This window comes from Frieseomelitta varia, unplaced genomic scaffold (genome assembly GCF_011392965.1).
Source record: "Frieseomelitta varia isolate USP_RPSP 00005682 unplaced genomic scaffold, Fvar_1.2 scaffold_479, whole genome shotgun sequence".
Taxonomy (NCBI): domain Eukaryota; kingdom Metazoa; phylum Arthropoda; class Insecta; order Hymenoptera; family Apidae; genus Frieseomelitta; species Frieseomelitta varia.
Genome location: NW_025110233.1, coordinates 138,111 through 165,075, shown reverse-complemented (window position 1 = coordinate 165,075; position 26,965 = coordinate 138,111). Strand labels below are relative to the sequence as shown.

At 39.3% G+C, this 26,965-nt stretch overlaps 2 protein-coding genes across 2 annotated transcripts in view; both read left to right on the top strand.

Annotated features, from left to right (window-relative positions):
- LOC122532855 overlaps positions 1-11,609 on the top strand; it is a 37,872-nt gene extending 26,263 nt beyond the window's left edge. The window contains exons 3-9 of the mRNA XM_043661980.1: positions 5,216-5,646; positions 6,073-6,619; positions 7,723-7,966; positions 8,031-8,299; positions 8,375-10,156; positions 10,302-10,759; positions 10,910-11,609. Of these exons, the coding sequence (XP_043517915.1) occupies positions 5,216-5,646; positions 6,073-6,619; positions 7,723-7,966; positions 8,031-8,299; positions 8,375-10,156; positions 10,302-10,759; positions 10,910-11,074 (3,896 nt within the window). The 3' untranslated portion in view covers positions 11,075-11,609. The remainder of the gene's footprint in view (positions 1-5,215; positions 5,647-6,072; positions 6,620-7,722; positions 7,967-8,030; positions 8,300-8,374; positions 10,157-10,301; positions 10,760-10,909) is intronic.
- Positions 11,610-12,206: 597 nt separating this feature from the next.
- Positions 12,207-26,965, top strand: LOC122532858 (protein kinase C). The gene is made up of 9 exons (XM_043661984.1): positions 12,207-13,686; positions 14,407-14,467; positions 14,524-14,749; positions 15,580-15,611; positions 16,207-16,277; positions 16,359-16,500; positions 16,603-17,169; positions 17,283-17,878; positions 18,005-26,965. The coding sequence occupies exons 1-9, from the start codon at positions 13,357-13,359 to the stop codon at positions 18,167-18,169; spliced, it is 2,190 nt and encodes a 729-aa protein (XP_043517919.1). The 5' UTR covers positions 12,207-13,356; the 3' UTR covers positions 18,170-26,965.

Here is a 26,965-nt window from a genome sequence, read left to right as displayed (position 1 = left end):
AAAAGTAAAAAAAAAAAAAAAAAAAAATAGAACGAAGAAACGAGACGAAAAGTGAAAAGTTGCTTCTCGAATAGCAGTTTAAAAACGACTTGTGTGTGAGACACAGTTGCACGACAATGACAACGAGAGAGAGAGAGGGGGGTCCTCTAATCGATGAGTTAATTATTTGTCGGGGATTATACGTTATACCGGTGAACCACGATACGTCCTCCGGGCGGATGAACGGTGCCACTTAACGAGACGTTAATTAGCAGGTTAAATTGCCAGTCGACCAGTGGACGTTGAACGACATCGGTGGTTAAGTCTCGCGATCGATTCGCAATGTGTTACAACAGGATGTGGGAGAGATGTCTCGTCTCTCTCCCGATAAATATCAGACTTGGTAGAGGTAATGATTTGCATGCTCTACGGCCAATAATAAATTGAATCTACTCTGCATTCCTACGCTTTCTGCGTCTCTTCCTCTCTTATGAACACGTCTCTTCTGGCCGGAGTCAAGTATACCCGTTTCTTTCTTTTCTCCGCCTTTGCTTTGACGCTCTTGCCAATCCCTGTCTCGTTCTTTCATCTCTCACACGTCCGCAGAGATTCCTCAGCCACCTCTACCTCCTCTCGCTCACATTCTACACTCCGCGTGGACGTAATATGACAAAAAAGATTGGATGGATGAATTTGAGAATTTCATTTCGGAACGTTTGGAAGTTTATTCCAACTGTACATTGTTGGATAATTAATTTTTGTTATAGGGGAGATTTAATTCAGTGGGGAAAATCAGAGATATCTGGTTTGGGGTAGGAATTTGGTGGTTTGCCTGAAAATTTGATGATTCATGATACCGCTGTTCTGCGGCGAAAGGAATCGATGGAGTGCACACACACTGCGAGTTCATGATTGTTTGAACGACGTTCGAGTCGATGCACATCGCCCCGATTGAATAATCCACTATTTGAATCTGACAAATATTCCAGACGAGTCTTTAAAGTTTTAAATCTTTAAAGTTCTTAAATCTTTTAAAGCCTTTGAATCTTTAAAATTCGAATTCTAAAACATATCTCTCCGAGTACTTTGAGAATTGTTGGAGAGTGTTTCAAGTATCGCAAGCATCACGACACTTAAATATAACAAAACAGGAGTATAGAAATTTTCTAAGGAAAAAAAAAATTATCGAAATTATACAACACGAAATTCGATTTGCTAGAATGTTGTAATAGAGAAATTTGCTCGTTGTGGTGAGGATTAACGAAATAGTTGTAATAAAGCGGATAGAAGGAGGACGATGGCCAACGAACCAGAAATTCGGGTAATCCGATGTGCCGTAGATTTCACTGGAGTTTTGCGAAATCTTTGACAGTAAAAATAGAATGTAGACAGAGGTACAGAATGAAAAGTCGATCAATATTCACCACAGGAATCGCCTTACGATTCGTCAATGTAGTTGTGCATATACTTTCTCCGAATGGCTTCTAGAAAATCAGATTTCTTATTTTAGAACTAAACAATAACATATTGACGTTGCGAGTTATAAAAGTGATCATGATCGATCAATTTGACAACTTGACACTTGAAAAACCTCTTGCGCTGGAATGACGTACCACGCACGTCGAGAACTTTTTGTCCTCAAAATTGCTATATTTCCTCCAGTTTTAAATATATTTAAGTATAATATAATATAATCCAGGCAAAGCAAATAATAAATTTATTACTTCTCAATAATTTCTGTCCAGTGATATCATACCGGCGAGTTCAAAAGAAGAAGAAAGCGACGAATTATTGTGTACGGTTTTGGTCACTCGTTATGGTCCGCAATCAGTCGCCAGTGCAAGTGATTAACCTCTGCCACGCACGTCGAGAACTTTTTGTCCCCAAAATTGCTATATTTCCTCCAGTTTTAAATATATTTAAGTATAATATAATATAATCCAGGCAAAGCAAATAATAAATTTATTACTTCTCAATAATTTCTGTCCAGTGATATCATACCGGCGAGTTTAAAAGAAGAAGAAAGCGACGAATTATTGTGTACGGTTTTGGTCACTCGTTATGGTCCGCAATCAGTCGCCAGCGCAAGTGGTTAACCTCTGCCACGCATTTTGTCCCAAAAATTGTAATATTTTCTCAGCTTCAAGTATATTTAAGTAACACAAAATAGACAAAGCAAATAATAGATTTATTACTTCTCGATAATTTCTATCCAGTGATATCATACCAACGAGTTCAAAAAGAAAGCGACGAATTTATTGTATACGGTTATGGTCCGCAATCAGTCGCCAGCGCAAGTAGTTAAAATAGGTAAAACGAAGTTTGAAATTATACTCTATTATTTAATTAAAAATCAATAATTGAACAAACGAATCAAATAGCACCGCTGAATCACAGGTATTTTCGTTTAGGCAGATTATCTAATTTCAGAGTGTGCGTATTTGATTCAAATTCAGTTAAATGTCGACAAAACAATTTTAATCTTGTAAAATGTACAAAATGAAATGTCCCAAAATGAAACTCCTGAAGACAAGAATACTAAACGAGGATCAGTAACACTTGTATTATACAAATCACAATTATCTTGTAACTGCAATTTCAGGTCGAGATTTCAGACTTACCGATTCAAAAAGTTCTCTCGACGCATGTCTTGTGCCACGAGATACATCCTTGTAAACTCTTCGAAACTCGCTCCCAAGTTGGCAGTCCCAACTGTTGCTTGTTGTTCCACCTGGAAGCAACCGTGCCAGCCCCGAAGGTAGAATTTTCGAAAGCAAACTTCTCAAACTGGACGATCTTCCCTGCTCTTCGAAAGATTTAACAGCTATCGACCTCGTTTATCCGATACGGCTCCCAAGTACCTTTCCCAGTCATCTGCAAAAAGCAGATCGGTCGAAGCATGTTCACAAAGTGTATACGCAAGTTCTTGTTTGCGTGACCGGAGGCACTTGCTGTTAATCGAGCAGCCGTCTCCGTTGCATTCAAATCCCGTTTTACACCTTGTTTCTTTTCATTGACTCGCCTACACAAAGGTGGTATATTTTTGACAAAGAAATTGAGATCACTTGAAATTTCTTTCAATATTGAATTGAAGCGTGCGATTCTAGTAGCTGAAATTCGTTGACACTTGTATTTGAACTACAAATTAATAATCACTACAGGTAACGTGTACAACTAATTTGCCCAACCGACGAAGATCAAGGATCTAAATACACAGATAAAAATATCTATAGTAGTATAATAAATACTAAGCTAATGTCTGTAGTAATGTATTAAATATCAAATGCCTATGATAAATATTAAACTAACATTTAGTATATTAAATATATACATATATGTGTATAAACTTTAATAAATATTTAGTATTTAATATACTGTGATTTACAGTATACTGGAATTAATATACTATCTATAGCAGGAATTGGTATATAATATACAATATAGTATACTATCTATAGCAAGAATTAGCATGCAATATACAATGTAGTATCAATATACAATATCAATAATAATATATTACCATGATATACAATATTAATAATAATACAACACAATAGTATCAATATGCAATATAGTTTTTATACTATCTACAGCAAGAATTAGTATACAATATAGTAAACTATCTATAGCAAGAATTAATATGCAATATATTATCTATAGCAAGAGTTAGTATACAATATACAATATAGTATACCATTTATAGCAAGAATACAATATACAATATAGTATACTATCTATAGCAAGAATTAATATGCAATATATTATCTATAGCAAGAGTTAGTATACAATATACAATACAGTATACCATTTATAGCGAGAATTAGTATACAATATACAATATAGTATACTATCTATAGCAAGAGTTAATATACAACATAGCATATCTATAGCAAGAATTAGTATACAATCTACAGCAACATGTTAAACATTTCCCAACATGTGATTCAAATTTACAACCTGGTGATTTTACATAATAAAAAAAAGTACTTGGCGAATTTGCTGTTACTGATTTGTTTAACGAGTTAAAGTAAGTGGTCCTGGGCACCATGGTCAAGTATACTGTAACGTATACCTCAGCGAGTGACGCATCAGAGGTGGAAACTACTGGAAGCACGTTAGGCGAGTAGTAAGTGTGGCAGTAGGATGCGAGGAACCGTTAGCTCGGTTCCGGCTATTTTTATTATTATTATTATTATTATCGCACTGCACTTCAACCACTGGTGGCTTGAGAACGAAAGCGGCGCTGTTCCATCGCGGAGATCCATACGCGGAGATCGCCTCGATGTTCTGACCTATAAAACCGGCGCCGCGTTCCTCGCGTGGCAAAGCCATAATGACGATCTGCCCGTTCGTAAGATCCGCCGAACGTTTCCCCGTTCCGTCACGCTCGAATAAATTCGTGTCAAGGTGCGCCGCTTCTTTACGCGGCATCGAAGATATTCTCTCTCGCTTCCGGGCCACGAGAATTTTCCCTTCCTCTTGACGACCTCTTCTCTTCTCTGTTTTAATTGAAAGAGGCGGCAGTAGAATTTGGAGGAGCCGATCGACCGAAATTGGGCCCTCGCATGTGTTGCAGGACTCTTCATCGTGTTGGATCTTTTACTGATTTCGACGTTGAAATATCGTACTGTTTCTTCTTCAATTTGTTGTAGCAATTAAGTTTACAGAAGACTTATCTTGAGGCTCGTGAAAAAATCTTATTATTAGTCTAAGACGAGGGAATAGTTTTAATTACTGCGAATCAGCTTGCGAGAAAAATTATTGCATAATTATTAACAGCATAGTATTTTTGGATTAGATAAAGAAGACGTAATGAATTAAACGTTGAGATTTTAAAAAGAATTAAATCGAATAAACGTCGAGATTAATGAAATTGCTACGTGATTAATTAGCGATATCAAGTTTCGAAAGAGTAAAGCCACCTGTATGTATCGATAATTTTTGAAATTTCCGAAAAAGATAATTATATACATTCAAAAGATAAAAAAAAAAGATAATCATATACCTACACACAAAATAATTATACTCGAATTACTACAAAATAATTATACTCGAATTCAAAAAAAATCATATACATTTCAAAAGATAAAGAAAAAAAAAAGATAATCATATACCTAACACACAAAATAATTACACTCGAATTACAGAAAGTTACTTAACATCCAACACAATGAAATATCGTTACAAAGATATGTTACACCTAAAACGCAAAGTACATATGTTTCTGACATTGCAGAGCCATCGTTGAAGGCGATAGGTCGATGCCCAGCCTTCGAGGAGCAAAACGTGTGTCCGGCAAGAGCGCCAAGTTGCGAGAATGACTTCCAGTGTCAGGCGTCGGGAGAACGTTGCTGCAAGACAGCCTGCGGTACGAAATGCGTCATCGGTCAGTTAACAGGCTGCGAACAGCTGGCGCAGGCAGCCGTGAGAAGATCGCGCGCCCTTGGTCCCCGCGGGCCGCCGCAATTTATACCAAAGTGTAACAACGAGACCGGCGAATTCGAAAGGGTGCAATGCCATCAGCGGGAGAGAAGCTGTTGGTGCGTGGACGAGATCGGCGTCGAGGTCCCAGGCACCAGGGGATCCAGCAAGGACGTGATCGATTGCGACAATCCCCGTGAGTGTCCCGCGCATAGCTGTCGGATGCTTTGTCCACTGGGCTTTGAGGTAAACTTTCAAACAAATCTTCAGATACAACGATTAAATCGCGGCTCTTGATCCTCTTTAGGAAAGCCAGGTCGCTTTATGTTGTTAATCTTTCAAATCTGCCTAATGGAAGAACACTCGCAAATATAGATGCTTGACTGCATTCCATAGAAAAAAAAAAAAAAAAAGAAGAAGATTAGCGTAATTCCACTTGAAGATCATCATTCTTTCTTTTTCTTTGTTCCTCGACGAATCTCTCGTTTCTCCGTTTTCGTGCAAAGAGTAGAGATATAAACAACACATTTTCATTTCGACGAGAGCACAAAAATAATTCTCTCCTCGGTTCAACTGCGCGTTACATACTTTTTCCACGAGAGAAACTGAACTCTCGGGCTCTATGCACCGACCTATCGAACAGCTGGTCTCATTAATCACTTCCGCTCGCAGATCGAGCCGAAAACTGGCTGCCCTAAATGCGAGTGTCGAGATCCTTGCCGCGGGATCGTCTGTCCAGGGACCAGTCAAACGTGCGAGTTGATTGATGTAACGTGCGCCCGTCCACCCTGCCCGCCAATTCCCAGCTGTCGCAAGGCCAAGTCACTGTCGACGATCTGCCCAGCCGGCGAACCGCTGCAAATCACCAACTCGCCGAGGCCGTTCCTCTGCGGCGATTCGCCTGGCAAACCGAGCTGCCCGCCGATGTATAGCTGCCTGGTCGAGCCGAAGCAAGAGTACGGAGTCTGTTGCCCGTCCAACATTAATCTGAAGCGGCCGGGAACCTGCCCGTTGGAGGAGCCAGCTATCTGTGGCAATTCCTGTCAGCATGACCTGGAGTGCCCGGGCCCGCAGAAATGTTGCAAGAGCGAGAAGTGCGGCGGAGGCGTTTGCTCTGTCCCGCAGGGGCTCAGCGCTTGTCACAGGGACCGGGTGCTCGCCGAGATGCTGAGTATCTCCGAGAGACAGGGCCGTGGATATGTCCCTCAATGCACGGAGGGTAAGAAATCTAAGAAATAATTTGGTTGTTTGGTTATTAAAGATTGTTAAGGTCAAGGGTGCGTGACACTTGGATGTGCCCCAACTGGGCGTGGCAAATCAGGAATTTGATCTCCTTAGAAACTTCAAACGAAGGAGACTCGCAAATTTAGGTCAGTTTCTAAGACGAAGTTACCATGGGGATCGTTATGTCATAACAAGTGCGTACTCGGGGGATTGTGTATGCAGCGGGATCGTTTTCAGAAGATGATTGTTCTCAGAAATGCTGTCCCACTCTCGTGGGAGAAAGTTTGGAAACCTTCTCCTATATTTCCTGATTGGTCTTGGCACATCCTCTACACACGTCTCCCTTAGAAAGTGTAATTCAAGTTTCGATAAAAGAGAGGACTTTAACTAGTCAGAAGGAGAACTCTTAAACAGAAGAGTTCAGTTAGTCAGTTCAGTCATTGTTTAACATTCTTGATGCAAGCAAGAATCGCATAGGAGCCACACAATAAAATCAATTGTCAGTTAAACAATTACTCAGACACAGCTAAAAAGGAGTATCATGACAATAATCAAACAGTTACAGTTTTTCTGCTTATTAGTAGTTACAACAATCGTCAGTTAGTCAAGTTAACAGTAAATCATAGGTTTAGCAAGATCCGTCATAGTCACTTTATTTATTGATTGTATCAATTTCTTGCTTAAATATGAACTTACACTCCTAACTTAAACGCTCTCGGAATTCTGTAATGAGGTAAATCTGACGCTAAGTGGAAACCTCAAGTGAAATATTAGACCAAGGTTGTTTGATGAAAGATATTCTACGGTAGAATTGTCTTCATCTGAACCTGTTGATGAGCAAACAGCTTATGTATATAGAGAGGTTTGTACGTGCAGCAAGAATTTGCTGATTCTATCGGTACTAACAACTTCCTGGCTGAAATAAGTGAGTTTACATTTCTGATTGCGTTAACGTGTTTGCAATTGAAATTTGATTCAGAGATAATTGAAGTTTTACTTACTAACTAGATGCTGCTAGATAATCGATATTATCTTGGAATTTTCAGTTCTCTTTTCTCGCAGATGAAACGAATGTTAATGGCATTTTTGATTTTGCAGACGGAGGATACGAAGGTAGGCAGTGTTCGAGAAATGGTCTGGTTTGCTGGTGCGTGGATAACAACGGTCGAAAGATATCTGGAACCATGGGGCCAGCGGATAAAGTCGACTGCAAGTCGATAACGAAGGGAAGATCACTTCCGGCGTCTTGCGTGTCCCAGCAGTGCGCCCAGGTCTGCCAATATGGATTTAAAACTGACGCCTCCGGGTGTCCAACTTGCGAATGCGACAATCCTTGCGAAGGGTATGTGTACAATCACGTCCGCTTAAGTGCAATTTCTTCCGTACCTAACTGCTTTCTTCGCCAGTTTCCCGTGCCCGATTGGAGAGCAATGCGTTCTGCATCGCGAAGACGGGTGTCCAGACTTCCTCTGTCCAACGAGGCCAGAGTGTAAACTGAGGAAGTCTTATCAAAGCCCTTGTGTTTACGGAACTCCTCTAATCGACGACGAACGGAACGCTGTAACCTGTTCTGAGAACGACACTTGTCCCCAAGGCTATAAATGCACCGTTGTGCCGGAAGCCGGGCAATCGGTATGCTGCATGACGTCAGCCAACTCCACGAAACCACAAACTAGTAAGTTATCCACTATCAAATCAACTCAACAACGTTCCCTATCTGCATTATTCAATTATCATGGAATTATTCCAGTGTGCGAATACCTGAGAGAATTCAACGAACGTATGGAAGGGACCAGGGAGGATATGTCACTGGCGATATCGCCGCCTCAGTGCGAGAAGGACGGCAGCTACAAACCTCTGCAATGTTACAACGGTACCTGTTCCTGCGTGAACGATCGTGGCGTTGTTCTGAAAAGCGGCGTGAATCGCAGCACCGATTGTAAAGAGATAAACGATCTTCTCAAGCTGTGCGGGTCTCTGTCCTGCGATTTAACGTGTCCCTACGGCTACGAGGTGGATGTGACCGGTTGCGAGCAGTGTCGCTGTCACGATCCCTGCAAGGACGCTACGTGCGGTTCGCACGAGATATGCACGATGGTCGACGTGAATTGCGGGTCGGGGCAGAATTGTCCAGCTGTTCCAGCTTGCCTGGCCATGAAACCAGGCCAGTGCCCGTACTTGGTACCGAGTTCGTCCAGTTGCGAGCTGCAGTGCAGCAACGATCAAGAATGCTCCGCCACGGAGAAGTGCTGTTCGACGGGTTGCGGGACGCAATGCGTGGCTCCAGTAATGGCCACGGCTTGCCAGCACGCTCGCGCGGTGGCGGAACACGCGGCCAGGGAGTCCGGTGAGCCAGCCAGAAGGATTTACATACCCAGATGCGACGCCAGCGGAGCGTTCGAGCCGGTTCAATGTCACAACGGGATGTGCTGGTGCGTGGACAAGGAGGGCAGAGAGGCGGCAGGTACCCGCGTCCTCGAGGGCGTGGTGCCAAAGTGTAACACGCCGCTCAGGTGTCCAGAGATCGACTGCAAGCTCGACTGTCCCGACGGATTCGAGCTGGATCCCGACAGTGGTTGTCCAACGTGTTCCTGCCGAGATCCGTGCAAGAGCGTGACGTGTCGAGGGGAGAACGAGGCTTGCAGAATGGTCGAGGTGGCGTGTAGCGTGCCACCGTGCCCACCGGTACCGGTCTGTTTGCCCAAGAAGGACAATCCTTGCCCGAACGGATCACCTCTGTTGGATCAAAATGGTTCACCAGCGATTTGCGGCCCGCATGGTCAACACTGTCCATCCACGCACAAGTGCGAACTCTCTCCCCTGGACGAATACGCTGTATGCTGTCCGAAACCTCGCGAGGTTTGCTTCGAACCACCGCGAAAAGTACCGTGCAATCTAGGAATGGGTTTGAACGAGACTGAAAGATGGTACTTCGATCCGGAGCGCAACGAATGTAGGAGAAAGTCCGAGTGTACTTTGGGTTACAACGATTTCTCCAGCCGTCTGGTGTGCGACACAGTCTGCCCTGTGTTGTCGCAGTGCGAGAGACTCAGGGAGAAGAACTTGAAGACATCTCAGAGGCTGAAGCAACCGACGTTCTTACCGAGATGCGACCCGGAGAACGGCATGTGGGAAGCTGTACAGTGTCTGGAGCACGTTGGCGTTTGTTGGTGCGTGAACCGGAAGGGTCAGCCGGTGAAAGGTTCGCTTACCAGAGGCTCGGAGCCCAAGTGTAACTTCAGGCAAGCCAGACGGGGGGGCAGGGGGCCGGCGATACAGGAAATCGACCGTGAAATTCAAGCGTTCATGGAGAATGCTCTGATTAACTTGGAAACGGACGAGAAGCAGATTGGGAAAGTGTTGGGCACACGGTGCCAGGCGATGAAGGACAAGGGCCACGTTCCGGCCATTTGCGATCGTCAGGGCAGGTTCGAACCGACGCAGTGCGCTGGCGATACATGCTGGTGCGTCGACGAGGCCGGCAATCAGCTCATCGGCTCGGAACCGTTTCTGAAAGGAACGAATATTTGCTGTAAGATACGATATCTCTTTTTATCTGTCGCGCGTTGAGTCACTTTGTAAATCTTGATAGGGTCAGTTGACGTTCAAGGAGAAATAAAATAGAAACGTAATGGACAAGTAATCAATATAATTATTCGACAAATATCATTTTCCAGTGCCAACTCCAGTTGAAGCTGTCGAGGTAACTCTACGTTTCCCCGGTCGATTCCTCAGCGACGACGAAGCCACGCTGGTCAGACAAACGGAAGATCTTCTACACGACTTAGGCGCCAGGATAAAGGACGACGTACGAGTGGAGATCAATCAAGATTCAGCTATACTCAGCTTCGAAGTGATAGGGCCGAACAAAGTAGACGTGGCGTTCCACTTGGAAGAATTAACCAGAATACAAAAGCTGTCTATGTTGGGATCATTCGCGGACGCAACTACCTCCCGTTTCACGCACAGATCACCTCCGATTGCTATGCAAAGTAGAATCGTGGCGTTGGAACAGCGAGAGATCCTCACGGAAGTAGAAACACCCGTTTATCAAACTGCCACTTTGGTCCTGGCCGCTGGAAGCGCTTTCATAATTAGCAGTTTGCTCATCTTGCTGATGCTCTATCGTAAAAAGGTACATTTACACTCTCAATTCATCATTTTTCCATTGATTTTTATGCTTTTATTTCTCTACTGTCTCATCTTTCTCTTCTAATCTTTTGTTGTTCCTTGAAAGTAGATTGCAAGATTAAATACACGAATAAAGAATAATTATTTGTTTCAGATAAAGATGAAAGATCCATCGAAAACTTTGGCGGCGGACCAGCATTTTCTCGCGTATCAGCAACCGGTGTATGTGATATCGGGCGTGGAACAGGAAGAAAAGAAGAAGGATATGGCCGAAGCGCAAGAGAGCGCGTCTACGTCGGATGTGGTCATCGGTACATAGAGAAAAAAAAAAAAAAAAAAAAGAAAAAAGATCGAAAGATCGTCGAGTAGATCGCCCTTATCTCGTGCGCGAATATAGTCACGATCGAAGCCACGTAATCCCCTTCGTATTTCAATGAGATATTTATTCTTGAATATGAGATACCTCGCGACTGCCAGAATCGATGGTCGACCGAATGGATTGTAAACAGTGCTTCCTATTTCTGTGGATATCTCCCGTGATATCGATTCCACAATATAAGGATGTAATGTCTATGTAATGGCTATGGGCAATGCAATTTGTTATAAAGAAAAGGAAGAAACAAATTCGGTCAGTCGTCGAGAAATAGTAGTTCTTATTTAGAACGATCTGATATTCTCGCGGGTCTCTCTGTTTCGTTTCGTACGTATCGGATTCACCAGCGCAGGGATGTCCCGGCCCGGAGAACGAAAACGGGAGGATATCGTTGCGTTAAATGTATATCATGGGTGTAAATATTAGACTCATACTGTGTTCGTTTATTTATATAGCTCAATAAAGATCGGAAATTCCTTTATCCGTCAGAGTGTCGTTATTAATACGTTTAGATCATTACTTTGGACGCTAGAGGCCAACCGTTTACCCAATCAGAGATCTGTTTCCCTAAATCTGTGTTCCCAACTTGATCCGTACAGAAAGAAACGTCTTTCAACGTCGAGCTAATAAATTAATCTTACCGTAGTGAAGCAAAGGTAAGTTTCTCTCACTTGAAACGCTCGATTCACCAAAAATATTTCGTTTTCAAATGGTTCTGGATTTTTCAGTAAACGCTGGATACTAGTAGAAGCGTAAGTAGAGGCGCGCTTTTTTTAGCCAGACCTCCGGCCAATCAGATGGCTGTGCATCATTCTAGTGTTTCTACTTGTCCCACACAAGCTCTCCATGTAGTCGAGCGAACAATGTAATTCACACACGGAGAAATCACCTTATACGTTCGTTTAATTTCATTGTGTTCGATGTATATATATATATATTTTTTTTTATGCAATATTTGTACAAAAGCATGTCGAAAAATCAAGTGTTCGTACTCTCGAATTTGGTGCACGAACGGCATATCCGCGGGTGAAAACGCAGCCTGAGCTTTCGACGGAAACGCACGAAATATCCCGAAAGGCATTCGAGGCCGAGATCGAGTCGCCCTTTAGACGAAGCGCGGAGTGACCAATCGAGCGGTTCGGGTCGGTGGGGCTGTCCAGGGACGGTAAACGAGTGCTTTATCCGCGATACGTCGTTCTTTTTTTTTTTTCCTTTTGAAGAAAAACCGTCACGAGACTGCGAGAGATCGGTGTGAGACTCGTGCACCCTTCGGGAACTTCGTTCAGTGGCCACGAAGAGGGAGGGAGGGAGGGAGGGGGGGGACAAGAAACACGAGAAAGGGACAGGGAATCGAAGGAGAGGTAAAAAAAGGAGCTTAATGGCTCTCAGGAGATCCGGAACACAAGGACAGACGTTGCACTCGCGAACGGGGCGCCACGCAATAAACATCATCGCCTTTCGTTCACTCGTCCTGCATCCACCACCTCTGCGCCTCTGCGTTTTCGGCAAGCATTCACCGTCGTCAGCTCTGACTCCGTTCTCGTGTCTGTTATGTGCGAATGCGAAGAGAGCCGAGTGTTTATAACTGCACGGTGCTGGCGGCGGTGACGAAGGGAAAGGGAAAGGGTGGACGAGAAAGAGAGAGGGGGAAGAAATTTGGAAGCGAGATAAAGAGAGACAGAGGTGCAGAAAGGGAGAGGAAGAAAGAGGACGAAGGAGAAAGAGGGATACGTAGCTAGAAGAGAGTGTGCGTGCGAGAGTAAGAGGGACAGGGAGAGAGAAAGAGAGAGAGAGAGGGCCAAAGGCTCGTCGGACGGAATATTCGAAGCGGTGCGCCACACATTTTCTACGGAAGGTCGTATTTATCGCGGGAACCTTGTTGGTGACATTATTTCAATTATTGAAGATTTTGATACACGTATATATAATATATATATATATATATATCTATATACACACATATATATATATATCTATATATCGAACCTTCCTTATAGCGATCGCTTCCAATTGAAAGAACATTACTCGGTTACAACAACGGTGGTCCGGCTATTTAACTATCTATCTACTTAACGTCGATTTGAAATTCTGGATAACCTGATCGCACAGAAGCTTGAAGTGTCAGCTCGTCGACAGGCGTGACAGCCTCTCGTCGACTGTCTCGTCCATCCTCTGTCCTCCCTTTCTTGGTAAATATCGGCGTCGGTGCACCGTCATTCGATTCCGCGATGTTCACGGGGACAGTGAAGATCGAAATATGCCAGGCAGTCGGGCTAAGGGCGACGGACAAGCAACGAAAGTTTTGGCAAGATGAGCCTATACTCGACCCCTATGTTCAGCTGGACGTCGACGAGAATCATCTTGATCGTTCGTCGACCAAGCCGAAAACGTTCGACCCGGTATGGAACGAATGTTTCACCCACGAAGTCCAGGATGCAGTGACACTTGGGTTGACCGTCTTCCACGACGCGGCACTACCGCCGGATTACTTCGTCGCCAACTGTAGCATTCCTTTCGAGGAACTTGTCAGCAGGAATGACAAGACTGCAGACCTTTGGGTTGGTTCTCACACAGTTTTCCGGCTGCTCTTTTTATCATACATAGACACATGTTTCTTTTGGTAAACTTTTTTTGTTTTGACAGCAAAGTGTTTTCTTTTTCTTTTTTTTTTGTTTATTTATTTTTATCTCTATCTTTTCAAATTCCGTGGACGCATGTCTCTATACTTTGACCACCAGTTTGTTCATAATTATGATTTAATGGGTTCATGTTAATTTCGTGTTGACATTGTGATGTTTGTTGTTGACATATGTAGTGGAACAGTAACGTGTAATCTGTGTCTGTCTTTTTGTTATGACATAGGACAATTCAAGGTAGCCTGATAAGATTATGTCAACAGAAACCAGAAAGCAAAGATAGGCGATACACATTTCTTAGATCTGAGACACACATAATGACTGGAGTTTTGTCTAGTTTCTCTGAAATGTTGAAACAGTGTATAAAAAGTGTAATGCATTTGTGTAATATTTCGTTTGCACATTAGGAAAAAGTTTTATAGCTTATTAAAAGAATATTATTATTGTATTTATATCATACTTACAAATTGTTCATAATACTGATAATAATGGTAGAACTATTGAATATTTGATTTGAATTAAGACTTATATTTATGTTTGTTATAAGTTTTAATTATATAGTAACTTTTTCTCATTTTCCAATGCCTTCAGATAACGATATTAATTACTATGAATTATTATAAGAAATTAAATTCATTTTAGGTTGATCTCGAACCTCAAGGAAAGTTAAGAGTCAGAATTGATCTAAAGTGGAATGATCAAGGTAACGAACAAGTAGTAAAATGATACATAGGACATACTTCTACAATGAAATTCTAGATCAACAATCAGGTTGTGGTACAGGTGATGGAGAAGGAATCGGAGGCAGAGGTGGTGGAAGCATTACTACTGGGAAGGAACCCAGAAGGGAGTTCAAAGAAAGACAGGGTTTCAACCGGCGTAGGGGTGCTATGCGACGTAAAGTTCATCAAGCAAATGGTCACAAGTTTATGGCTACCTTCCTGAGGCAACCAACTTTCTGTTCTCACTGCCGTGAATTCATATGGTATGTGTTTTGATAAAAATATATGGATAACATTGCTTAGTTTCTAACTCATAAGCATATATTGACACAAACTCAAAACATTTACTAATTTCAACCATTTACTTATATGAAATATTATATATTTAATTCAGTGTGTATATTTTGAAACGTGATTGCAATTAGGCTGACTTAAGTTAGTTTGTATTACAGCATAATAGACTTATGCACATCAAATTAATATAAGATTTTGATTTTTTGGATAATTTAAAAGTATTAAAGTTGCATGCTTGGGTTTTTGGTTTCTTAGAATATACTGTAGTACTATTAATATTAAGGAAAAAAATTATATATTTTCTTAATAATTTGATAATACAGATATACAGAAAATAATTTTAAGTTAGTTTACCAGCACATAATATTTGGAACAGGGAAGTGACTATTTTAACAAACACCTTGAGTTGAGCTTTTAAACACTCCTTTCTTTTCAGTAATATAACAGTTACGTAATACTCTACATATTCTGTTGGAATAAATCATTTAATTAAGAAATAGGCTGCATGCATTGGTTTTGCAAGCATATACTATATCTATTGTTTGGTGAAACATCTCACGAAATAATATATATCATTATGCCTGTAGAAGTTTTCTGATATAATAAATTATTAAAAAAAAAAGAAATACTAGAAACATCTAAGACAGAAATACAAATTGAATAGTAATCTTTGCTAATCATTCTTAAGAGGCTAGCATAAATGTTGAATTATGGTTTTCTGGCCCAAGAAAGCATACGTATGTGTTTTATGAGGGTATACAAGGAGACGATGTGATGTGTTTTGTCTGTTGTATTTCAGGGGCTTGGGCAAGCAGGGCTATCAGTGTCAAGGTGAGAAGACACATACACGTTATTAACAAATATTATAATTATATATTTGCTTGCTCTACCTATGTATGAATATATATTTACCTAGGTGTGTGTATGTGTACTTAGTTCTTTATAAAAAAAAATCAAAGTATTTAGGAGTAAACATTCGTGATTCAGTTTGAAATATTTCAAATCTGCAGCGTTTAATTTAGCCCATGGCTCAATATCTAATGCTATGCTTTCTTTAATGAAACTTGAAAAATAAAACTTAATGTTCATAACACATCAATCAAGTTTTTATTACAAATTGTATTAGCTATGATTTAATATAGTTATAAGTGGGGATATATCTCATTGCATGTTTCTAAACAAACTGTAACAAATCATCAGGAAGTTCTAACAGTTTCATCTTATCATGTCCTATATTCTGTCTTCAATGTTTAAGCTTATACAGTTCTTATGGCAAGACTCACAACATCCACCAAATTTTATTTATGTTTTTCATTTCAAATCAATGCGTTTAATCACGCATGCAGCCAGGCTTTGGTTATGCTATGCTAAAAGTCATTTGTATCAAAAAAATGTATACATTCAATTAGATTTTATTATGTTTCAGTCTGCACATGTGTAGTTCACAAAAGATGTCACAAGCTGGTCATCACAAAGTGTCCAGGCATGAGAGACGAGGTAAGTGTAATCTATTGCATATTATTTGTATTTTTTTAAAAAACCAAATTGATTAATATTTAAATTAATATTGATTTTCAGTCAAGTCAAGATACAGAAAGTCCACGTTTCAGTATAGATATGCCACACCGGTTTGTTGTTCATAATTACAAAAGATTTACGTTTTGTGATCACTGTGGATCACTCTTGTATGGTTTATTTAGACAAGGCTTACAATGTGAAGGTAAATATCCAGTAAATAACAGAAACAATATAATATATGACATTGTATGAAATCAATATTTTATGAATATGTAACATTTAACTCTGGTGTTTGTTTATGCAGCTTGTAATATAAATGTTCATAAGAGATGCCAGAAAAATGTAGCAAATAATTGTGGCATTAACACTAAGGCTATGGCTGAGATTTTAAGTGCAATGAATATATCACCAGATAAACAGATAAAAACTCCAAAAATTAATTATAGAACGACAACTTGTCAGTCTGGTCAAACACCTGCAACAGTAACAGTCACAGACATATTACCGACGGACAATTCACAGCCAATTCAAAAAACGGAAGAAACACCTCCTATCGCTACTGAAAACGCAGTACCTGCTAGTGAGAATGAAGTTAGGAAATTTGGTATCGAGGATTTTAATTTTATAAAGGTTCTTGGTAAAGGTAGTTTTGGGAAGGTAATGTTGGTAGAACGAAAAACCAATCCTGACGAAGTTTATGCTGTAAAAATTTTAAGAAAAGATGTAATTATACAAGATGACGATGTGGATTGCACAATGACGGAAAAGAGAATCTTAACATTGGCAGCGAAACATCCTTTTCTTACAGCTATTCACAGTTGTTTTCAAACAAATGACAGATTATTTTTTGTCATGGAATACGTGAATGGAGGTAAGAATTAATTAAACTATAATTAAAAATGATTATCTAGCGTTGCAATAGTTATTATTGGTATTATTAGTATTATAGTGTTTACAGTGTAAAAAATATTCGATGTCTTTCAGGTGATTTAATGTTCCATATCCAAAGAGCACGAAAATTCGACGAAGCAAGAGCACGCTTTTATGCGGCAGAAGTTACACTTGCGTTACAATTTCTTCATAGGCATCACATTATTTATCGAGATCTTAAATTGGACAATATAATACTCGATGCGGAAGGTCACTGTAAATTAGCAGATTTTGGAATGTGCAAGGAGGGTATTATCGAAGGGAAAACGACTACGACAACATTTTGCGGTACACCCGATTACATTGCGCCTGAAATTCTTCAAGAATTACAATACGGCGCGAGTGTCGATTGGTGGGCGCTTGGCGTTTTAATGTACGAAATGATGGCTGGTCAGCCACCTTTCGAAGCCGATAACGAAGACGATCTATTTGAATCCATTCTACGAGACGACGTCCTTTACCCTATCTGGATCTCAAAAGAGGCAGTTTCTATTTTAAAGGGATTCATGACAAAAAATCCGGCTAAGAGATTAGGTTGCGTGGTCGCTAACGGCGGTGAGAGTGCTATAAAGATCCACCCGTTTTTCCAAGAAATAGACTGGGAAGCACTTGAAGCAAGAAAAGTGAAACCACCAATTAGACCAAAAACTGTAAGCTCATATTAAATATCTTTATATATATATATATATATATATATATATATATATATATATATATATATATGTCAGTTTGATTTTTAGTTGAAAATCATTTCATGGTAATTGTGCGTGTTTTAGAAAAGCAAAAAGGACGTAATGAATTTCGATACGGAGTTCACAAAAGAAGATCCGGTATTAACACCAGAAGATCCGGACGAAGTGAGCTACATAAACCAAGAGGAATTCCAAGGCTTCTCCTTTGTCAACAAAGACTTCAACCCTGCCAGGTTTGGAGCACAGTAGGAAGTAAGAAACGAGCAAATGAAGAGGATTCAATGTTAATATCATCTTAAACGCTTCTTGCTTGGAAAATTGGCAAGCATGCCAATCTGCAAAGCTGAACATCGGCGTTTTGAAGCTGCTCGAGGTCTCCTTTGTATTTTATCTCCACCGGGGATAATTTTACGTGTCATTGGAAGCAACGTTCAAGCACTGCACAAAAAAAAAAGTGGTGGAAATCGACAGGAAATTGGGAAAACCAGCTAGAAACTTCGGTCTATTTCATGTACAAAAAAAAGAAAAAGGTGGTAATTTTCGTAAAGAATTTGGTTGCTAACAAGGAAGCGTGATCTCAATTCGACAGAAATGAAATGCGTTTGAACCTAAGTGTCTTAAGGTTTGGTAAAATTCTTGATTTCCTTTGTTTTCTCGAAACAAAGACGAATGTGATCTAGAGGAAACGTAAGTGAGAGATTTCATTTGTAACGAGTTGACGAGCAGAAGGTTTACTCGCTTCAGAAATTAAGTATCGGTTAAGAAGAAAGTTAGTACAAAAGGGCAGAGCAGAAGAAGTCATTTTCGATGGCAAAGGATCGCTGGGCGATCTATCGTTTTTCCGTTGATATCTTACTCTTGAAAAAGATTCGAATCGTATCGAATTTTTCAGTCTTAACCGTGTATTTCGTTTCCTCTTGAAGCTTCTTTCATAGGACGTCTCTTACTAGAACGTTTTTCATTAATGACGGAAAAGAAAGTACACGCACAGGAACAACTATGAATCCGCAGGATACGAAACACATTGACGTATCGATTTTTTTTATTGAAATTTAGTTCCATCAGTGTATAGAAAATTTCGTCTGATTTACAAACTGCTGGTTAATCTAAGAACTTGTCAAATTACGTATACATTCTTTTTTTTTTTTTTATCGCCGACGTACTTATAGACTTAATTTTCGTTGCGACTCGCGAAAAATATTTTTCACTACCGACAGAAACACCGATAAAAACACCGATAAAAACACCGACAAAAAAAAAAAAGGAAAAAAAGGATTGAAATTATTCTGATTATTACTTAAGTCGAGTTTGTAGGTCTTAGCGTAGTGTATCAAATCACTAGTGATCAAGACTGAAATAAAAGCTGGGGCTTGACTTTTAGCTGAGCACCAGCTGCAGTAATTAGTCTGTGTAAAACCTGTGCATACATATAGTATCATATAAAGTAACTTACATAGAAAAAGAAATCGAGAAGTTATGTTCCGATTCGAGCCGAGATCTCGCGTCTTCGAACGGTCTAAACTTTTCGTCGAGCTTTATTCAGAGGAGCATCTCGCAGCGCTTCTCCGATAGGATTTAAATAAAAGAACAAAGTAATAATAATAATCATTAAAAAAGAAAAAAAGAGGGAAGGAGAAAACTAAAGGAAGTTATGCTCGCCTGGTGAAGATCGAGCAGGATACGATCTGACCAGGTGGACATGCCAGTTTCATACTTAACATAGAATTTTAAATCGCAGATCACAGACGCGACGGTTTCCACTGGTGGTACCGTCAAAGTTAACACAAAATGATATATATATGTACGTACATGTACACGTATAAATTTAACTTATTTTAACATACGCCTAATGTTACAGTGGACAAAACGGATCTCGTTATCAGGAACACCGGGGAACGTATAAAAGTGATTGATCTCCGGTGAAATTCTCTGGTGTTGCTGTGTCTATCGAGTCTTTCACAAAGTGTTATATAGACAAGGCATATATATATATATATATATATATATATATATATGTATGTGCATATATATGTATATGTATATATACACATACATACCATATATGCTTTGTAAAGTTACCGCTAAGCGAATTAAGGAAGTCCACCTAGCGATATCGATGCACTTTCCGGAATCTTCGTACGTGTTGTCTCTAGTTAGGTGTCTCTTTAAAAGCTTGAAGCATCAACTGATGTTGTACTTAAAATTAGAGAAAGCTGAAAGCTCCTTAGCGTTAAGTGATGAGACAGAGTCGAGCCTTATCCGCACCATAAGAACGCTGAAACGCGATGAAAGAAAGCGATAAAGAGATGAAAGAAAGCGATAAAGAGACGAAAGAAACCAACCGGAGGGATTGCTGTATCGAGTTTTAGTACCGACCTGTTGGCCCTAGCGGCTGATAAAGGTAAATTAAATCCGAGAGAGTACATTAGGCGAGGGTACGTACATTTTTTTCGAAGCTTTAAGAAGCGAAACAGAAAATACTCTAATATTTGGGCACGTAGTCCACCGTTTTGTGCCGTCGAGTTTATACCAAAGATTTCCGTTCAGATTCCCCCGTGAAGAGAGAAAAGAAGAGCCTCGCGAGACGAGCCGAAATGATTCCCCATATCGATCCGATTTTCAATCTTTGGTGTAAACTTCAATCGTCGTTGATAGTTTTAACGAGAGGGAAGTTTAATTGATAAATAGTAACGATAGATGATAACATTAGTTAGTCGATAATATGTTTTAGCGATTATAAATTGACAGAAACCGGGCGAGGACACTGCGGCGAGATCGTGCAGTAGTGCAAAGCAAAACTAAAAGAAAAAAAAAAAAAAGAAAAAAATATATATATATCTTGGCGTGTGCTGTCTACCAGCGGGCCACTGGACGACAAACACTCAGCCCCAGATTGTATTCGAGTGGCTCGCTGGCGCGATCCAGATACGCGTTACTCAGTGTCGTGATCATTGTCGTCGTGTCATACTCGTACATTTTTATGTCCTCCGTAGATGTTAGGTTCATTTGAAAGCAAAAGAGGAAAAAAGAAAAAAGAAGAAAAAAAAAAAAAAGAAAAATTCATTGGTCGAGTGCCGCCCTCTACGTGCTTCGAATCTGTGCAGGACTTGAAAGTATTGAGAGCCGCGGCACCGAAACCTGCGATCAAACGACGCGAACAAAACGATGTCCCAAGCCACGACGCATCTCGGCACGATCGTACTAGAAACGGACGACGTACGAGATGAATGCAAGTGAGAGTACAAGGAGAATTCACTTAATTAGATATAAACGTTGATACGACGTCGCTTTTATGAAAGCAGCGTTGAACCCGCGGCCATCGACACGAAATAATGATCGTTCGCATGTAAATGTAGCTGATCGTATCTTTTTATAGCTTTTGCTTGCATAGCAATAATTATTGACCAGTGAATAATAGTATTCTATATAGTAGAACCGATCGACCGATGAATCGACGATGTTCTCCGTGTACTAAATTCAGAGTGCCGCATCCTTGTCGTTGGCGTGATACTTTCGTGAAAAATGAAATTTATCAAAATACGTAATACGTAACGATCAATTTTTCAAATTTTTCCAATTTTCATTCTCGGTATCAGAGAGTGAAGTAAAGAAAAGTGGAAGAAAAGAAAGGAAATATCCAATTGACAAGGATCTGTACTCGGATTCGTCTGCGTTCGTATACTTATCGTAAAAATCTAGTCAGAACGAGAAAATACGAGAAAATACCAATAAAATACCAAGAAACTACCAAGAAAATACCAAGAAAATACGGTCTGGCTCGAGGTGTATCGAGCTACGAAGTAGGTTATATATTTTAAATTCATGAGAGACGAGTTAGTCCGGCCTACGCTTAAAAGAAAAAAAAAAAAAAAAAGAAAAAAAAGAAAAAAGAAAAAAAAAGACGGTTTCGTGCGTTATTCGAACAGAAAATTATTGCTATACCGTGTACCTATCGTTACGTGTAGAATTGTCGCGTAACAATTATTCGTACGTTTAAAAAAAGAAAACAAAAAAAGGAAAAAAAAAAGAAAACGGACACTTTATCGACGCTAGGCGTAGTAAAGCGCGGTTTCTTTTTTAGTCTTATATCCGGTGTGTATTAGACGAGAGATTTTTCTGCACCCCGCGTGTCGTATTGTCGATAATCATATCGCAGTGCATCTCTTCTTTTTTTTTTTTTTTTTCGTTGTACGTACGTCGTTTTTGTCAGAACAATCGATTCTCGATGGTCGTTGAAAATGGCGCGAGTCAGACGAGAGAATGTAACGATTGCCGTCCTAAACACATCGATACGTCGAGCAAGGTTAATCGATTATCGAGAGGTCCCTTTCGACTTTGCAGTTGTGTAGAAAGTAAGCCCACATTGGCGAATTTATACGTTAAAGTCATAACGCACGCGGTTATAAAGTATCACGAATTCCGATCCGTCGAGATTTGAAATGAAAAATAACATTCGTTGATGAAAGACCATTCGTCGAATAACCAAAGTTGGAACCTCATCCGTTGCGCGGGAAGGAAACATGCTCGAGAGAGGAACAATTTTTCGAAACGTGCAGTTCACTGCTATTGTTATTGTTACAACGATCATCGAGCTGACAAAGATGTAATATTTTTCCTTTTTTTCTTTTTTTTTTTTTTTTTTTAGATATTATACGCTGTTTCTCGTTAAAGAAAAAACGTGTGACGTTTCGTTTATATTCTATTATACATGTTACATTGTTCCACAGTATTTACATTTTAATTTTTGTACGAATGTTTTTGGGATGTTGTGCGCGGCCAGGTCGCGTTAATAGCTGAATGTTAAGATTGCTAGTTAATTGGCGAAAAGTATACATATATTTTTGTAGTTTTTAGTTAAGCGCGTCAATTTTTTTTTTTTTTGCAGACTTTTTTTCTATTGAAACTTTTAGTCCTTATACTTTCCTCCCCTCCCCCCGTTCTTTTTATTTACAGCAATCGAATTGGAACGAACCTTCTTTTCTACTTGATTTCTACATTTTATATGAGTCGTGCGCATGCGTAAACTTTTCTAATGATCGTGCTTCGCAGGATCTAGCTTCGCATCACGTGATGACTCGTTTATATTTTTTACCGTCGCGTAACAAGGAAAATGCAAAAAAGGGAAAATATCTTTACGCATGTATATGAATTACATGCGTGATAGAGTTTCGTGTTATACAATTTAACGGGTATGTAATCATTAAGATTATAATTTTTTGATATGTGCACATCTTTCGGTTATCGAAGAGGAACTATCGTCATCAATTCGTGGCGTGTAAGTAATGTATTTGCAAAAGTGGTTAGATTGAAAAACAAGAGGGTGGAAAGGGGAACGAAATGAACAAAAAAATCAGAGTACCTTTGTAAAGAGAAGAAATAAAGTATAAAGAGATAAATAAATACGTATAAATATACGTATGCGTATATTTAGCAAAGAAATTTACAGTAGGTATGTTAAAGGTAAATCTGGGTGGCGATACGATAGTATCTTATCAGGCACCGATCTTCTAACCTAATCCCATAAACAATTTTCGCCGTGAGATTTTTGTAATCGCTAGTCAATCGTGTTAAAATAAGGTTAGGGAAGGATGTAAGCAAAAGAAGAAACGAAAAGAAAAAGTTATGTGTCGTCGATGAAACGTTCCAATCGCTTTATTTTGACGAATTTCGGCTGCAATGCGCGCGCACGTGTATGTCACGTGACGTATATTCGTTAAAAAAAAAAAAAAAAAAAAAAAAGAAAAAAAAAGAGGGAAAACGGAGATTATAAGCGGAACTATGTATTTTTTTGACGGGTCGAATTAATGTACGTAAATAGCGAATGAATATATTGTATATATATATATATTAATATATTAATATATACAATATATATAATTAATATATACAATATATTAAGTAAATTAAGATGATAAAAGAGAATTAAATATTGTTGCAATATAGAGTTTTAAGTAGGGTCAACCGTGGTACCCCTTTCCTTTTTAGAGTATAATTTATAAATATACATATATATATATATAAAAACACACACGCGCGCACGCAAACACACACAGTACATGAACAAGAAAAAAAATAGAAATGTATATATTTATAAATATATATATTTATAGGTGACATGACTAAATATATATAAATATGATATATTTATAAATATATATATACGTATTAGATATGGAATATTGTACTAAGGGTACGTCATGTTCATTATGTTTTTTTCAGACCTATGTTAAAATCCGTCGTTTTTCTTTCCGTTTCAACGATCTTGGTTTGCTTTTCCGTTTACGGGAACGCGGAACGTTTGCCGCATCTTTGACGAGGACTTTCGGGATTTATTCACGAAAGGAAGACGAAGAAATTATAAAAAGAAAATTAAAAAAGAGAGAAAAAAAAGGGACCAACATCGCTGAAAACGAACGAACATCGTGGATTTTATCCTAGGTCTGAAAGATATCGGAAGAAAAAGCGTACAAAAAAGGACAAACTTAATAAAAAAAAAAAAATATTAAAGAAAAAGATATCAAACTAGCTCCTAAAAAGGATACCAAGATCATGAACTCTGTAATATCGTAAACTAAATATTGCCTGTGCACAGTGTTGATAAAGATATTCTAAAAAAAAAAGAAAAAAGAAAAAAAATGGAACCATAAGATGCTACGAGAAAGCTACGTATCCGCGATCAATCACCGGCTCCTCTTTCGTGTGTGTTAAGCAATCGTCATATCTGATATAACTTTGTAATGATAGTAAATATACTATTAATAATAGAACATGTAAAATCGTGTGGACATAATTTTAGGTAACGGGGCAGAATAAAAATTTTCGTCGGTGATGCGAGAGAGAGAGACGAGTCTTCTGATCGTATCCAGGGATAGCTAGTAGCAGCTGGTGCGTGTAATTCGAATAAATCGTGAATAATTAGTGCTTCGATCGTATACCAGCGCTTCGATAAAATTTTACTTTACGCACACGTGCAAGCACGAAGCTACTGTACCTACGTGATACCCACACACTTGTAAAGGTAATATTTTTGAATTCGATCAAAAGTGTACATGGTATTTCAGTTCGCGCGAGGAAAAGCGACGTGATGTGAAATTTGCCTTTGCGTTTGAATCATTGGTCATCCGAACATGTGATTCGACAGCGTGGAGGCCGATTTTTAGATAAATTCGTTAACTCACAGTGGCTCGAAATGGTCCGCTTTCACAAACGAACGAGCAGTCAGCCGAGGGCTGGAAACTGATTTCCGCCTGCTTTCTCAAAAGTTACATACATATATAATCGAGAGAGTTTTAGTGTCTGACGAAAGTAGCCGTCCGTATGATCGAAAAACAGAAAAACAAAGAAAAAAAAAGAGAAAAAAAAGAAGGAGAAGAAGAAAGAAAGAAAGAAAGAAAGAGGTGAAAATAAGGAAGAAATCGAGCGAATCCGGGATTCGAGGATTTCGGTGAGCGAACGAGTAGTAATCGCTGTGTTATAATTGTATTAAAACAAATGTGTCGTTGAATTTTCATAGCGCATATTTATATGTATATGTTGATCGTATCATTGTCGTTATCGATTGTAGAATTTATGAAAGCTCTCTGCGTGTGTCTTTCGTTGCTTCAATCGCTACCACCTTTCTTTCCTTTTCACGTCACTTTCATACGCCGACCATTAAAACTCTCTCCTTTCACACTTTATCGATATTTATGATCAAACGTTCTTTCTTTTCTTTTCTTTTTTCTTTTTTTTTTTTTTTTTTATGTCTTTTATTTTTTTTTGAAATGTTTTGCTCAGAATGTATATCGTCGTTGTAAAGCTAAGCGTGCGAGCGGTAATATGTACATAAATGTAAGCGTATACAATGATGCGTCGTACATTGCGCGAGAAGAAGCAATTTTCTGAAAAGTGCTTGTTATCAGACATTATCCTTCTGTTCGACAAAGGTAGATTTTCACCAGCGTAGGATTATTAGAATAATTATTAAGTTTCGATCTTTTGTAAATAGAAGGAGGAGAGATACGAATGCGAAAAATGCACCGCTTCTTTTTGTACAGTATTACACGTATTATCTCTACGTTGAAATGTCAAGAAGGGTTGGAAATGATTTTCTCCCCGGCTTAAATTATCGGTATCATATTACGTATCAATGTTTCAGTTTACTTTTCAATTCGCGCACAAGTGCAGAGAACAATGCGTTAGATCGACCAACGCCCAGTGCGATCCACACAAGCTGTTGTAAACGTACAATTAGGGAACAAACATTTATTTTTTTATATGTACCCCAGCTGGTCGTTTCACGCGCGTGATTGAGGATCCGAACACCCTCGTATAGGCCAAAAAGAAAAAAAAAAAAAAAACAAAAAAAAAAACTGTTGTTTCGCGTCGTGTTATATCTTCTCGCACAAAGGAAAAACAAAAAACTTCAGCGTCTGTAAATTTCTCTCGTTAGAGTCTATAGAATCCCGGAATGTACACACAATTGCAGTCCCAAAGTTATTATACGTTTTACAGTAATGTTGTTGTAAGAATAGAAAGTCTAATTAACACGTTGCAATTAATACCTTGTGAAAACTGATGACACACACACACACACACACGTTACCCTTGTTATTGCAAGTATTATCGGCCATTTATATTCAGCCATCTTATCATTCATCGTTGTATCAAGTAACGTTAATTTTTACCACAGACAGAAGTATCGTTTGTAGAGTTGAAATCATTTAGAAGAGAAACGACGGTGCGCAATTGTGTCAGATGCTTCAGAGCGACGAATCGATTATTATTTTTGATTAGAACCGGCGATCGATCGGTCTGGTCGAGACACACACAAAAGAAAGAAAAAAAAGTAGGAAAAAGAATGCCAAGTTTCCGAAACAATAAACGACTCGTCGAGGATCGAAGTTACACACGTCCAGTCGCAGTTTCTTTCTAATTAGAGATTTATTGCGTTGTTGATCGTGCTAATTCTATCTGACTTAAGCCTATTTCCATTGTTGAGGACACGCTAGTGACTGTTGCCGAGCCGAGAAGTCCGATGTCTAATTTATAAATGTGATAGAAAAA

Excerpts from the sequence above, each read along its gene's own strand:
- LOC122532858 (XM_043661984.1), top strand. The coding sequence starts at position 13,357 with ATGTTCACGGGGACAGTGAAGATCGAAATATGCCAGGCAGTCGGGCTA. Across the intron at positions 15,612-16,206 it reads GCAGGGCTATCAGTGTCAAG|TCTGCACATGTGTAGTTCAC; the intron begins GTGAGAAGACAC and ends ATTATGTTTCAG. Across the intron at positions 17,170-17,282 it reads CATGGAATACGTGAATGGAG|GTGATTTAATGTTCCATATC; the intron begins GTAAGAATTAAT and ends GATGTCTTTCAG.